We start from the raw sequence: 15,727 nt of genomic DNA on the forward strand, positions 1-15,727 counted from the left end.
GTATAACACGTTACATGCATGTCGAACAACAATTGGCATCTAAAGCCCTTTGTTACAACTGTATCGCAATTCCGGGTATGTCATCAATTTATGGTTTGTACCGGTACTGCATTTCAATTTGTTACTTAGCTTTCGGCTAGGTGAACGGCCGTTAGCTGCCGGAAGCCAAATAAATAAATAGTACGTTGCCGTGGCGACAACTAATATATGCTTTGAACATCTGCTGAACAGTGGCGCTGGCAGAGCTTCTGAAACAAGGAACAATTCGACGGCACTATTAGGTAATAACCAGCTAAAATGAGTGACGACTTGGAGCCCGGAGTAATAGACGCCGAACTGTTGAGGCATCTGGTTCTCAAGCAACGGCCGAAAGGGGAAGCTGGCAGAATAAGCGGCCCGGTCATTCTGGAAGAAGTGCTCGTCATACGGCTGGATGACCTCAGTCAGTACAAGACACATTGTTTGCACTTAACCTTGTTTACTCCTCTTCTAGCAAGATATTTCCTATTGCAGTTGTGATCGTTACACCGGAAATGAGATTGTGATTTTGTTTTCATGGCAGTATGACGACGGGGCGTAATCTTTTGCTTCTTTAAATGGCTGTAATATCACTTACGTCGTTAAAACGTTTTGGCATGTTAGAAGTGTGTGTTAACTGACCCAGTCAAGAAGCATCAGCACTTGTTTGATTTCTCTGCTTGATGTAATGTATATTTGCAAGGACGGAGTTACGTAGATCTGTCACTGCTGGAATCAGAAATTCCCCTTCGAAAAAGTATTGCCCCCTTGTGGTATTACTTTTCATGTATCGTAATTCTGTTAGCAACTTCAAACTGTTTGAATGCGTGTTTGTTATGGTGCCGATATTATAAAATTCTCAGACAAGGCTTTATTCCCAGTTTCAGTTTGGAGTGTTTATGAGCGTTCATTCACTGCTGACAGCAAACCAACCGGAATGGTTCTTCAGAAGTATTATATCTCGCCATTCGCTATTTTCTTCCTGCCTCCGTGTAGAATTGGTCAATAAGGCGAGATATTACAGGAAACAAATATTTCTGTCTGTATCAAAATTGTGGTTACCCTAACTGGTGAACACAGGTAAAACAAACCATGAATAAAATTATTTTAAGGTCAATAATGAACTGTTCAAAGACATGTTCCAAATTCCAAACACTTTCGGTAACTTTTTCCACTGCCAATAGCAGATGTTTTAAACACTTCCTCAGTATGTATAGGCTACAGTATTATACATCATTCCAAAACATGTTTACAAAATTGTGGTACATTGAAAAAACAAGTTTTCAGTGTTAAATGCCTTAAAAATATTTGATCTACCAGTGATTATGAAGAAATCAAACGTTTAGCGAAGGCGTGTAATGTCATTTACCGGCACTTCACAGGAGGAGGGATACAGATCAATAGTACAGAACAATTGACACACATCATTACAGACAGTATTTTCAAAAAATTGTAGGTGATCATGTACAGTAAAATTTATAAACACTCAGTACAGAAAACCATTCACAGTACTGATAGTAAATGGTCTGGACTTCAGTTGGGAATGTCATCAGTCTGTTTATAAACTATTTATTGCAGCAAAATAGCCATTATAGTTATACATTAGATTACAATCATTTGAGAGTGAATTACAAGGATGTATTGAGTGTCTGCATAATTCTTAGTAGATTACATTCAGTGCAGGTATTATAACAGATTATCATTTGAACCATTTATTGCATCAGTCTGTTTATATACTACAATAAATGTGTCAGACCATTTTACCACTGATGGTGTTTTGTGAGTTGGTTAAAGATTTTAATTGCTTGAATGGTGTTGTCATGCAAAAGTTAAAATAGTATGAAATGGTGGACAGAGCCAGTTAATGTTTTTGTTTCACATACGCAAGATGAAAGTAGTGTGTACTGGTATCTCAAATCACACTGCAGTACACACTCAGGAATTTGAAGCAAACGTACACAATAAGCCTCAATAGTTCCGTATTCTTTTTTGTTTCTGATAGTTCCAAATCTACATCAATATCTTACATCGCATGGCGGGGGGTCCTCTGTACCTCTACTAATAATTTAGTTTCATGTTCCACTTGCAAATAGAACGAGGGAAAAACAGCTGTCAGTATACCACCATATGAGCCCTAATGTCTCGCATCTTATCTTTGTGGTCCTTACGCTTAATGTATGTTGGAGGCAACAGAATCTTTCTGCAGTCAGCTTCAAATGCCGATTCTCCAAATTTTCTGAATAGTATTCTGTGAAAAGAATGTCACCTTCCCTTCAGGGTTTCCCATTTGAGTTCCTGAAGCACCTCCATTACACTCAGGTGTTGTTCGAACCTACCAGTAAGAAATTAATCAGGCCGCCTTTGAATTGCTTTAACATCGTCCTTCAATGCAACTCGGTACCAGTCCCAAACACTTGAGCAGTGCTCAAGAATAGGTCACACCAGTGTCCAACATGTGGTCTCCTTTACAGATGAACCACCCTTTTGTAAAATTCTCCCAATAAATTGAAGTTGACGATATGCCTTCGCTACTTTTCTCACGTGCTCATTCCATTTCATAACGCTACGCAACATTATGCCCAGATACTTAAATCAATTGACTGCATCAAGCAGGACACTAGTAACACTGTATCTGAACTTTACAGGTTTGCTTTTTCTACTCATCCGCATTAACTTAACAGTTTTCTACCTTTAGAGCTAGCTGCCTCTCATGACACCCACCAGAAATACAGCCACTCAACTTCGACACCTTACTGTACACCACAGCAGCAGCATCCACAAACAAGAGCAGATTGATCCCCAACGTATCCACCAAATCATTTATCTATACAGAGATTAATAGCGGTCCTGTCACACTTTCCTTGGGCAGTCCTGGCGATGCACTTGTCTCTGATGAACACTCACCCTCAAGGATAACATACTGGTTTCTATAATTTAAGAAATCTTTGAGCTACTCGCCTATATGTGAACCTAATCCAACCTTCCTTAACAACCTGCATTGGATCACAGTGTCAAATGCTTTCCGGACATCTAGGAATATGGAATCTGCTTGTTACTCTTCATCCATAGTTCGCAGTATGTCATGTGAGAAATCATGGAGATAAGCTGGTGGGTCTCAAGAAACTTTATTATATAAGAACTGAGAAAATGTTCAAAGATTCTGGAGCAAACCAATGTTACTAATTTTGTAGTTCCATTCCTTTGACCTCCTTATACGTAGTAGTCACATGCACTTCTTTCCAGTCGCTTGGGACTTAGCGCTCGTTGAGAGACTCACAGTAAATGCAAGCTAAGTAGGTACCAATGCTGTAGAGTAATCTTTGAAAATTTCCAGTCCACAATTTACAATCTGCTTAAACTTTGGAGCTTTCCATTTCGGTTTTTGGCCAGCTCTTTGTCACGAGAATAAACTGAGTGCGGTCCCTTACTTACAGTCTCAAAAGAGTTTGGCCTTACAGAGGAATGTATAACTTACAGAACAACAATCTGTACCATTCTATATGGCTGAAAAGCTAACTAACAAGATATTTGTAAACATTGGAGGACTGTTGAAGGCAAATAGATTGTTTCTTTTTTTTTTTCCTTTCTTTTTGACGGGGTTCATATTTTATAATTCAGTACTCTACAGCACAGACTTTATAAATAGCCTTTTCAAACAGTGAAATAGAAGAGATAGATAGTTTTAGGTTAGAGAACCACATACACATTACAACCTTACCTAGAAAAATGACACCAAAAAGCAAGCCTCTTAGTTCATTTATTTTTGCAGTGCATGTAAGAGTTGCAGATGGTTTCAAAATGAAGAAATTAATTAGTTCTTCATATGTCTGATCAGTAACAAGCTACAGTATAATATTTTTGGAAAACTAAACTTACAGGGGTAATATTTTAAGACTTTGCTAGTTCTAACACATATATGCAGGCCTCTGTAAGGAAAAAGGTACTTCGATAACTGTTTGCATAGTACACATACATTAATCTAAGTTTCATTATCATCTTTTCTGCTTACTTAGCAAATGGCACAAAATGGGGATACAGTATAAAATAATAATAATAATTTGTACAGTGAAACGATGGAAACTCCAGGCAGGAACATCGACAATGTAGGAAAAGATAGATTGCTACTTACTGCAGAGATAACATGCTAAGCTGCTGGTGGACACAATTAAGACACTTACACATAAGCTTCCGGCCACAGCCTTCCTTTTTCCAATGGAGGCTGTGGCCAAAAGTTTATGTCTAGGTATCTTTTAAGTGTGCCTGTCTCCAACTTTTGCATGTTATCTACAATGACATCAGTAGTGTAATAGTAGTAGGGCTTACAGAAAAAGGCTACATGTGATACTAGAACCCACAGAAATCTTGGTTATGGTGATGGACCGATCTGTAGCTTAGCCAGAGATCTTGGGTAGAATTGAAGGTGATAATTTTGTTGAGAATTGGTGAAACTGACAAATGTGAATGCCAAGTAAAAGTTGTGCTACCAGATAGGTATGTAGTGTAGCCCGAACTTTATATATGCCCAGTATTTAAGCACTTTGTCAATAATGCAGTTTTCCTCAAAACTAGTAAGATAAATTCAAAAAACTCATGGTATATAGTGAACAGGTCCCGGATGAGTATTGTGATGCAAATTATGTGCATATATCAACAATATTATGAAAAGGTTAAGGTGCTACTCAGCATAAAGATGATACATTGAGTTGCAGACAGGTGCAATGGAAAGAATGTTTAAAATTTAGCTTGTGGCTGAAGCCTTCTTCAGAAAAGAAAACACAGACATTTGCACAAGTAAGCTCACCTGACACGTGACCGCTATCTTCAGCCAGAAGGTAGTCTGGCTTGTGTGATGTGTGTGTGTTTTCTTTTTACTGAAGAAGGCATTGGCCAAAAGCTCCTTGTATAATAGCCTTTCACTGTGCCTATTTGCAACTCAACATGTTATCTTTATAGTGTGTAGTAATCTAACCTTTTTAAAATATTATTGATATCTCAACTGGAACATTCCTGAATGAGATTTTCACTCTGCAGTGAAGTGTGCGCTGATATGAAACTTCCTGGCAGATTAAAACTGTGTGCCCGACCGAGACTCGAACTTGGGAACTTTGCCTTTCGCGGGCAAGTGCTCTACCATCTGAGCTACCCAAGCACGACTCACGCCCGGTTCTCACAGCTTTACTTCTGCCAGTATCTCGTCTCCTACCTTCCAAACTTTACAGAAGTTCTCCTGCGAACCTTGCAGAACTAGCACTCCTGAAGGAAAGGATACTGCGGAGACATGGCTTAGCCACAGCCTGGGGGACGTTTCCAGAATGAGATTTTCACTCTGCAGCAGAGTGTGCGCTGATATGAAACTTCCTGGCAGATTAAAACTGTGTGCCCGACCGAGACTCGAACTCGGGACCTTTGCCTTTCGCGGGCAAGTGCTCTACCATCTGAGCTACCGAAGCACAACTCACGCCCGGTGCTCACAGCTTTACTTCTGCCAGTATCTCGTCTCCTACCTTCCAAACTTTACAGAAGTTCTCCTGCGAACCTTGCAGAACTAGCACTCCTGAAAGAAACGATACTGCGGAGACATGGCTTAGCCACAGCCTGGAGGACGTTTCCAGAATGAGATTTTCACTCTGCAGCGGAGTGTGCGCTGATATGATATTTTTTTGGAACATTCCTTTTCCTTTCCTGTCCTTTGTTTTATTTTGTTGAAATAAAATAATATCAGTGGTCTTAATGAAACGTATATACCATATGGCTTGCTTTCTCCATCTAAAACCAGTTCATTGCAAAAGATGTTGATGGTAGTACTTAAGATTTTTACTCACACATTTAGAAATACAGAAGTCCTTACATTTTGTGTCAATTTATGTCTTTAGTTGCCCTTGAGGCCACAGCTCTTTTGTGGGTACATGCGTGGCGAGCATGGGTCCCAGAGCTATTGCAGCCTTTATTCTTTTCCAAGCTGCTTTACTGTCCCCTACCATCTCCTTTCCTGTCCTCCTTCATTTCCCTTTGCTCCTTTCTTTCCTTGTCTTGGTGTTCTTATTTATGTCATCCCTACCATCCTCATGACTTTGCTTCACAGTTTTGGTTGGTTACTTTTTCTCCTCCTTTTTGGCTTTTCTTCCCCCCCCCCCCCCCCCCCCCCCCCCAGGGGTTTGATCTCCATCTCCAAATTTGAAATCTGTAGTGTGAAGCAGATGGGGAAGAACTCCTTCCTTAGCATCTTTGAGGTGGATTCCTCTCCCCCCCCCTCCCCCCCCCTGCCAAAGCCCTTTGGCCTCTTTGCTAGGTCACCAGCTCAGTAGCCGGGCTGGATGGTGGGCTGTTATCTACCCATCCAGCTGAGCTCCCTCACAACACTGGAATCACATTGCTGGTACCTGTGCTGAGAACATCTTGTGTAAGCCTAGGAGTGGTTGCCCATCTTTTTGGGGCGTCAAGACTCCCGACATCGACTGTTGTTCCAGAAAGCCATTGGTGTGGCTGGGTGGTGCACACAAGGTGACCCCCTGTTCTGAGTGGGTGGTGCCAAAGCAGGCATTTGGCACCTGAAATGTGTTACTCTCTGTCCATTCTGCTCAACACAGTTCTGTCTTAGTTCCTGTTTCTGCCTTACCCTCCTTGGATACACCCTGGGAGGAGAGCCAGTCCTGCTGGATTGAGGCAAAACCTTTTCCACGGTTCCTGGTCTGTATCAGGACCGACTGGGAGACTTTTCCCACCACCAAAGTCCTTTTATTTATGTATCATATTGGGGACAAGTTCGGTGAAGTTGAATCATTAAGTAAGGCGAGATCTGGCTCTCTCCTTATATAGATAGCTTCTGCCAGCCAGCCTCCCTCTGTGTGTGCGGCCATTTAGTAGACGTCTCCACGACTATTGCCCCTCACAAGCCACTCAATATGGCACTGGATGTAATTTTCCAAAGGGACCTTCTCCAGCTCGATGAAGAACTTAAGGCTAATCTGGACTGACATGTTGTTCATTTTGTCCTTTGTGTCCAGAAAGGCTCTAAGGACCATAGTGCAGACAGTGGTGCTTTCATCATGGCATTTGAGGGGGTATCTTGCCTGAGAAGGTCAAGGTAATGGTGTACAGGTATGTGACATTAAAAAACCATACATTCCACCTCCCTTGTGTTGCTTCCATTGCCTCAAGTTCGACCACATGTCCTCGCGATGTGATGCCACTTCCATTTGTGGTGACTGTGGCTGCCCTCTTCATGTGGGGAGCCCTTGCACCCTGCTGCCTAACTGTGTGAACTGCTCTGGTATCATTCTTCTCACTCACCGGACTGCCCAATGCACATGAAGGAAAAAAGAAAACAGTGAATAAAGATCCTTGACCGTCTCAGCTACTTTGAGACCTGGAAGAAGTTTGACAGACTTCACTCTTTGAATCTCCCCTCTACCTTTGCCTCAGTTACATCTGCCCTGCCACCCCTCCCTCTTACCCCCACCTGCCCCCTTCCCTTTCCTCACCCTCAGCAGCTACTGTTCCTTCCCCTCCAGGAACTGCTCCTCGACCTCCTCCTCCTTCTCCTCATCCTCCTCCTTGGCCAGGAGAGACATTCTCTTCTCTGGCTCCTGCTAAGGATGGGGCTTTACCTCAGGACAGGAAGCTTGCACCATGAGGCTGGAGGAGAGACCTGTGTTCTGGGGGCCCCAAAGCCCCTCACTCTCTGCCCGATCCCAATGTCACTGCTATCTGTTCCCTTATTGATGATGCCTCCTCCCTCCCTCCAAGGGAGAAGAAGAAGAAGCAGCAGCACAAATCAAAGGATGAGGCTTCCCCAGCTTCCTGGAGGGTTTCGCCCCCTCCACCTCATCCCAAATCAAGACACAGTTTTTATGGATGTCAACCCATCCTTGTTGGTGATGACCACTGACCAAGTGACATGACCTCCCCTTGGATTCTTTATGCCTCACTGGGACTCTCACCACACCATAATCCAGTGGAATTGCAATGGATATTATTGTCACCTACCGGAAATACAATGTCTTTTTTATTCATACTCAAAAATGGTGCAAATGGCTCTGACCACTATGGGACTTAACATCTATGGTCATCAGTCCCCTAGAACTTAGAACTACTTAAACCTAACTAACCTAAGGACATCACACAACACCCAGTCATCATGAGGCAGAGAAAATCCCTGACCCCACCGGGAATCGAACCCGGGCGTGGGAAGCGTGAACGCTACCGCACGACCACGAGCTGTGGACTATTCATACTCATCTTTCTGTTTTGCTCTTCAAGAAATGCACTTTCGTGATGACCACCCACCAACATTTCATGTTATTGGGCATTCTGTTGGAACCGCACCAGCCCTGGGATAGTGTCTGGAGGGGTCTGCACTTTTGTTTGCACCGATGTCATTACTGATTGGATCCCCCTTCATGACAGCCTGGAAGAAATAGTGGTTAGAGTGCAGACACCTCTGGTAATCACAGTTTGCAATGTCTACCTCCCTCCAGGTAGCCCATTTCCTTGTTTTGAACTGTCTGCTTTAATACAACAACTCCATTCCCTGTATCTTCTCTCTGCGACTTCAGTGCACACCACCTGCTGTGGGGGGTGGCACTTCCATCGGGTAGGGGTCTTCTCATTGACCGACTTACGACAGACTTCGGTTTGTGTTTCCTCAATGACTGTTTCCCTACACACATCTGTGCCACTCATGGAACCTTTACTGGTATCGATTTCATAATCTCCTCCCCTGCTCTCATGGCTTGCCTGCAGTGGTGAACCCATTGTCATCTTTGTGACAATGACCACTTTCTGGTGATTCTGTCATTCCCCTGCTCACACCAGGCAGATAAGTCCCCAAGTTGGGCATTTCACAGGGCCAGTTGGCAATTACGTATGTCTGCTGTGCACTTCAACACCTCTTTCTTGAATTGCGTTGATGCAGTCCTGCAGGGCATCTCTGCCACTATTCTTCATGCTGCTGGTACTGCTGTACCTCTATCCACAGGTCACCCTCTTTGTTGTCCAGTACTGTGGTGGACCAAGGATGTAACAGTCACTGTCTAGGACAATCGACAGGTGCTGCAGCGATTTAAATGACATCCTTCACAGACCTGCTGCCTTGCTTTTAAGCATCTCCATGCTAAGGCTCATTACATTACTAAGCGAAGTAAAAAGGAATGCTTGGAGCACTATGTTTCCTCCCTGGAGATGTATGGCTCTTCATCACAGGTTTGCTCTAAGCTCTGTAACCTACTGGGCCACCAGTGACAGTCAACTGTCCAGGGGCTTATCCTCCAAGATGCTCTGTCTACTGATCCATTGGTCCTTTTCAAACACATCGTGTCACACTTTATGAGAGCATCGGCACCCTCTTACTATCCTGCTTTCTTTCTCCAGCACAAACACAGAATTGAACAGACCTCCCCTTCGTTTCAACCCTTATCAAGCTGAACCCTATAATGAACCCTTCACTGAATGGGAATTCTTGCAGGCTCCCACCTCTTAACATGAGATGGCCCCAGGCCCGGATTCTGTCCACAGCCAGATGATTCAACACTTGGACACTACACAGGGGCAATATCTGCTCAAAGTCTTCAACTGCATTTGCTCAAGGGTGCCTTCTCCTCACAATGGTGAGGCAGTTTAGTTATCCTCATCCTTAGGCTTGTGAAGAACCAAACATCTCTTGACAGCTACCAACCAATTAGCTTGATGAATGTACTTTGTATACTGCTTGAAGGGATGGTTAGCTTCCAACTTTGTTGGGTACTCGTCCAGGTCACTGTGCGCCACGTTTTATTGGATTGCGTTTTATTTTCTGACCAGCGGGTCGCGGCTGACTTGCCAGCGGACCTGCCATCTCTTTTAGGCAACACTCAGACGAATGTGGTTAAAGTGTTAAAGTTCTGTGCCCTGTCAAATGTTTTTACAAAGATTTTAGGGAGAGGATTTTAATTTGCTCACTGTGTGACAAGCTCGCCCATTTTTTATGTAAGTGGCCAGCCAATAACAATTTCCTGTGACATTTTTGTTGCTATGTTTCCCCTTTCCTTAGGTTTTACTTTCTTATGTAGCATTTTCCTTCTTTTCCTGCTTTCTTTGAGTGTGTGCTTTAGTTTTCTTAGGCCTGTCCACATTAGTTCCTTTTAATGTGTGTCAGGGCGCTGATGACCTCGATGTTGAGCGCCCATAAGCCCCAACACACACACACACACACACACACACACACACACACACACACACACACACTCGAATCTCGGGGCCTTTTTTCCCTGTATCAGTGTGGCTTTAGCGAAGGACGACCTCCAAATGACCATGTACTTAGATTGGAAACTGCAATCCGACAGGCTTTTACTAGCTGTTGGCACCTGGTTGTGGACTTCTTTGACCAATATAAGGCATACAACAAGTCTTGGTGTCATCACATTTTAGTTACACTGCATGATTGGGGCTTTCACGGCCCCCTTCTGATTTTTATTCACGAGTTTTTATCCCACCAGCTCTTCTGGGCTCGAGTTGGCACTTCACTCAGCACCTCTCGGATTCAGGAGAACAGTATCCCACAGGGTTTTGTATTAAGTGTCACACTGTTCCTCATAGCCATCAATGGGCTTGTAACCTCTGTTGGCCCTCAGGTTACCCCAGTGTTGTATGTCAATCATTTTTGCATTTGGTGCAGCTCCCACTTGATAATGTGTGCTGAGTGCCGGCTCCAAGGTGCCATCCAATGTACCTCTGCTATCTTCCATGGCTTCCAATTTTCTCCAATCCAGAACTTTATTTAGGTGATCAGCTCCTTGATGTTGTATCACAGTCCCCTTATTTTTTATAAAAAGCTGACGTGGTTGCCACACTTTCACCGCCTGAAGACCACATGCATGCGGAAGCTTACTGCTCTCTGCCTCCTGGCCCACACATCTTGGGGTGAAGACTATACTACTCTTCTCCATCTTTACCATACACTCTGGTCTTGTCCACACTAAAATATGGCTCAGTGGCTCCTTCCACTCTGAAAATACTTGATCCCATTCACCATTGTGGGGTGTGTCTTGGTATTTAGTTCCGTTCACAGACTCCTCACAGAAGTGAGGGATTCCCCCTCTACAAATACGATGAAGCCAACTCTTGGTCTCTTATGCAATTGAAATTCGCAGATTCCCTGACCATCCTGTGTACCTTATCCTCTTTACAAGTGAGGGACATCTCCCTCCTGATCACTGCCCATAGGTGGGACTGCCGGTTGGAATGCATCTCACTTCCCTCTGTTGGGATCACCATTCCTGAAACGCACCCCATGTATTTCCTCTCACACCTCCCTTGGATGGTGCCTAGACCACAGATTAGGATGACCTATTCCAGGGTCCTAAGGTCTCTTCCCCCCCCCCTCTCCCCCCCTCCCCCAATGGGCTTCCAGTGGCTTGTACATTCTATCCTTGCTATCATCTTCTATGCTGCTGGTTCTAAGACGATAGATAAAACGGGATACGCTTTCACTCCTCCTACTGGCTTAGAACACAATCTATTGCCGGAATCATGTAGTGTGTTCACAGCAGAGCTGCTAGCCATTATCAGGCCCCTCCATTTTGTTACTCAGGCCTTCCTCCACAGTGTTATAATATGTACTGACTCAACGAGCAGCCTGCTACTCTCGTCATCCTTTGGTCTCTGATATCCATGACCTTCTCTCCTCCCTTGGCTGTGGTACCTGCTCAATTTTCTTTCTCTGGGTCCCAAGTCATGTGGGTATCCCAGGGAATGAACTGGCTGCCCATTTGGCTAGAGAAGCTGATACTTATCCCCCATTTCCTTTCATGATTCCAGCTGTGGATATGTGGATCTATGTCAAATCTCTCTTTGCCCAAAAGTGGAATGACATCTGGTGCACTACTGCTCTCAGTAGTAAACTCTGCACAATCAAGGAGGCTACTGCAGTTTGGTGCTCTTCTTTCCGCTACTCTCAGAAGGAGACCACTGCTTTATGCTGTCTACACATTGGCCATACCAGCTTCACCCATTGTTTTCTCCTGCATAACAAACCCACCCCCACAATATGGTTGTGGAGCCAGACTGACAGTAACCCATATATTGGTGGAATGTCCCCTCCTTTTGGCCATTCGTGTTAAATGTAGTCTTACTTAATAATAGCTGACAATTCACGGATGGTAGAACTGATCCTCAGTTTCCTCCATGAAAAGTTATTTCCAGATACAAGGTTTCGTTTTACTCCTGGAGCAGGGGCAGGGTGGTTGTGATTGGGGCCTCTCTTCATGTTTTCTCAGTCTGGGACCGCATGACCACTCTCCTGTGGAAAGACTGATCTTTTTTCAATTTTTAGATTTGGTCTAACCTTTTATGCCTTTTACTGTGTGTATTTTAAATTCCCTGTTTTATAGTTTGACTCCTCTGACTGGATCCATCCACATATAGCGGACCCTCTTTCTTCTGTGAGTAAGTTTGGAATCGCGGGACTGATGTCTTTGCCATTTGGTCAAATAAACCGTCTCAATTAATCAATCAATCAATCTCAAAATTTGTTAGGGAAAAATGCTAGAACTTGTCTGGAAATCAGCGAGATATCAGGGAATTTCACTTGGGGAAATTTGTAGCAACCCTGGTAATATATTTAACTCAAGACATTTTCTCGAGAGACTGAAATATGCTGTTGCTAAACCTCTCTTTAAGAAAGGTGATAAGAGAGATGTCAATAATTACAGACCTGTTTCACTGCTGACATCATTGTCCAAAATGTTTGAGTTTGTGATGAATTTTAGAATAGTATCCTCATCTTACCAACAATTGTATCCTTAGCAAATCACAGTTTGGGTTTCAAAAGGGTTGTTGCTCTACTGAGAATGCCATTTACATGTCCACTAACCAGATTTCACAAACATTAAATAGTAAAATAGCACCAGCTGGTCCTCTCTGTGACGTCTCTAAAGCATTTGACTGTGTAAATAAAAATGTAAATATCATGCGACTAGGGCATCCCATCGGGTAACTGTTCGCTGAGTGCAAGTCTTTTCATTTGACACCACTTCGGCGACTTGCACATCAATGAGGATGATAAGATGATGATTAGGACAAAACACCCAGTTCCTGAGTGGAGAAAATCTGTCGCGCTGATCACTCTGCTACCGGGGGCGGAAACTGAAAATCACAGTATTCACCTAGATAAATTAACATTTTATGGGATTGGTGGTATGGCCAACTGGTGGATAATGTCATCTAACCAAAAGAAAGCAGAAAGTTGTACTTTGTAATTCAAGCAATATTGTCCAGGGACATAATTCTGGCTGGGGGGGGGGGGGGGGGGGAGGAATCAGATATGGGCTTTCCCAAGGTTCAGTCTTAGGTCCACTACCATTCCTCATGTATGTAAATGATATACTGTGTAGTATACAACAAGCAGAATTAGTTCTTTTTGCAGATGACACTAGTATTGTAATCAATCCAAGCATATGCACAGAAACAGAAGAAATGGTAAACAAAGTTCTTAAAAAGTATTATTGACTCATTTTCTGCAAATGGTTTCACCCTCAATTTTAAAAAGATTCAGCATATGCAGTTCTGCACTTCTAGAGGTACTACCAATGATAAATGTAACACATGGTGTTGTAATAGTAAATAACATGGGAACTTAAGAATTCTTAGAGGTTCATATTGATGAGAATTGGAATAGGAAAAAACACATTTTGGAACTCCTAAACTTAGTTCAGCCACATCTGCAGTTTAGAATCATTGCAAATCTTGGGGGAGAGAGAAATCAGTAAGTTGACATATTTTGCATATTTTCATTCAATAATTGCATTTGGAAGTAAGTCTTCATTGTGCAAAAATGTGATGTGAGAATAATATGTGGTTCTCTCCCATGATCATCTGATAGACATCTGATAATTAAAGGAGTTGAACGATTAATGGAAAATCTCATATAAAGATGTGAAACAAATACTAACAGAGAGATAGAGGGGCTGGCCAGTACTTACCTCAGCTCAGTACAGCCGATAGATACACATAAAACAGAACCGAAAATATACATTCCTAGCTTTCGGAACAAATGTTCCTTCATCAGGGAGGAGAGAGGGGAAAGAAAGGGAAGAAGGGAAAGGACATTCAGTTACTCACAACCCAGGCTATGAAGCAACAGGGAAAGGAAAATAGGGAGGGTAGGCATCCTTGCTACCCTCCCTATTTTCCTTTCCCTGTTGCTTCATAGCCTGGGTTGTGAGTAACTGAATGTCCTTTCCCTTCTTCCCTTTCTTTCCCCTCTCTCCTCCCTGATGAAGGAACATTTGTTCCGAAAGCTAGGAATGTATATTTTCGGTTCTGTTTTATGTGTATCTGTCGGCTGTACTGAGCTGAGGTAATTAAAGGAGTTGGGCATTCTGACTACCGACTCATAGTATATTTATTCTCTCATGAAGTTTGTTGTAAATAATCCACTACAATTTGATAAAATTTGATAACAAACTGAGGAAGTTTACCTTTGACAACTCCTTCTATTCCATAGAAGAATTTCTATTATTGTAACGTGTAAAAGGTGGTGGTAGGAATTACTAACTCACTTCTGTATATTAAAAAATTTATAAATGTTCGGAAAATAGCCATATGTACAAATTAATTTGTGATATGAATGTATAATTACTCATTCCTCATCATTACGATCTATCACGCAGAATGATTCATGGAGTATGTTACTAACACAGACATTGTTTTAATGACTGAGCTGTCAAGCGCAACATATGGCCTGACCCCTCAGCTTCACTTCTGCTGTTATGCCTCTCTTATTTTCCAAAATTCACAGTAGCTTCCATGCATACTTTGCTCGAGTAGCTCTATTGGATGAAAGAATATTGCAGCCTAGATAACGGGTTCCAGAGTGAATATTTCACCCTGAATCTGAGTGTTTATTGTCTTGAAACTTCCTCATGGATAAAAATTCTGTCCCAAACTAGTATTTGAATCGGACATATTGCAGAGTGAAAGATTCATCCTAGGAACATCTCCCTATGCTATAGATAAACCATTTATGTGCATTGTCCTTCCATTTATTTGCAGTATCCTTTCGTCAGGGATTGTTAATCTTGCCTGGATAGCTTGTCGATAATGGCATTTCCTGCAAAAGTTAATATTCGAGGTTTCAGTCCCGGTTTCACACACAGTACCCTCTGCTGCAGTGTGAAAAAATCATTCTGAAAATCTTTTTGTGTATTATCAAACTTTGTTTTGTTTTCTTGTGAGTTCATTTGGTCCAGTAAGCAAATAAACTTAGTGACTGATTTTTATGGGGTCTCATGTGATTACATTATATACAGAATCTGTACTTGTATGAGGGTCACTCCAAAAGAAATGCACACTATTTTTGTAAAAATACAGTTTTCATTCTGCATGTGTGAAAGTTTTACAGTGTGTAGATACATACTTCCCACTTGTTTTCAAACTTAGTTCAACCTGTTCCCGTGAGTGGCGCTGTCACGGCATGTCAGTTCAACCTGTTCCCGTGAGTGGCAGTGTCACAACATGTCTTCAAGATGGCTGCTACACTTAATGTTCGTCCAAAGCAATGTTCTGTCATAGAATTCCTGTGCTGTGAAAACGAGACAGTGGGAAACATCCACAAGAGGTTGAAAAAGGTGTATGGAGATGCAGCTGTCAATCGCAGTACAGTTAGTCGGTGGGGAAGCAGGTTACGTGATGAAAGCAGGCACAGCAATATTGAGGATTGTCCTTGCAGCGGCAG

The 15,727-nt window shown here is 42.8% G+C and overlaps 1 protein-coding gene across 1 annotated transcript in view; it reads left to right on the forward strand.

Annotated features, from left to right (window-relative positions):
• Positions 1–297: 297 nt before the first annotated feature.
• The window catches only part of LOC126134764 (dynein regulatory complex subunit 3-like), a 207,612-nt gene continuing 192,182 nt past the window's right edge, over positions 298–15,727 (forward strand). Inside the window, 1 exon segment of the mRNA XM_049915195.1 lies at positions 298–442. Within this exon segment, the coding sequence (XP_049771152.1) occupies positions 298–442 (145 nt within the window).

This window comes from Schistocerca cancellata, chromosome 1, assembly GCF_023864275.1.
Source record: "Schistocerca cancellata isolate TAMUIC-IGC-003103 chromosome 1, iqSchCanc2.1, whole genome shotgun sequence".
NCBI lineage: Eukaryota > Metazoa > Arthropoda > Insecta > Orthoptera > Acrididae > Schistocerca > Schistocerca cancellata.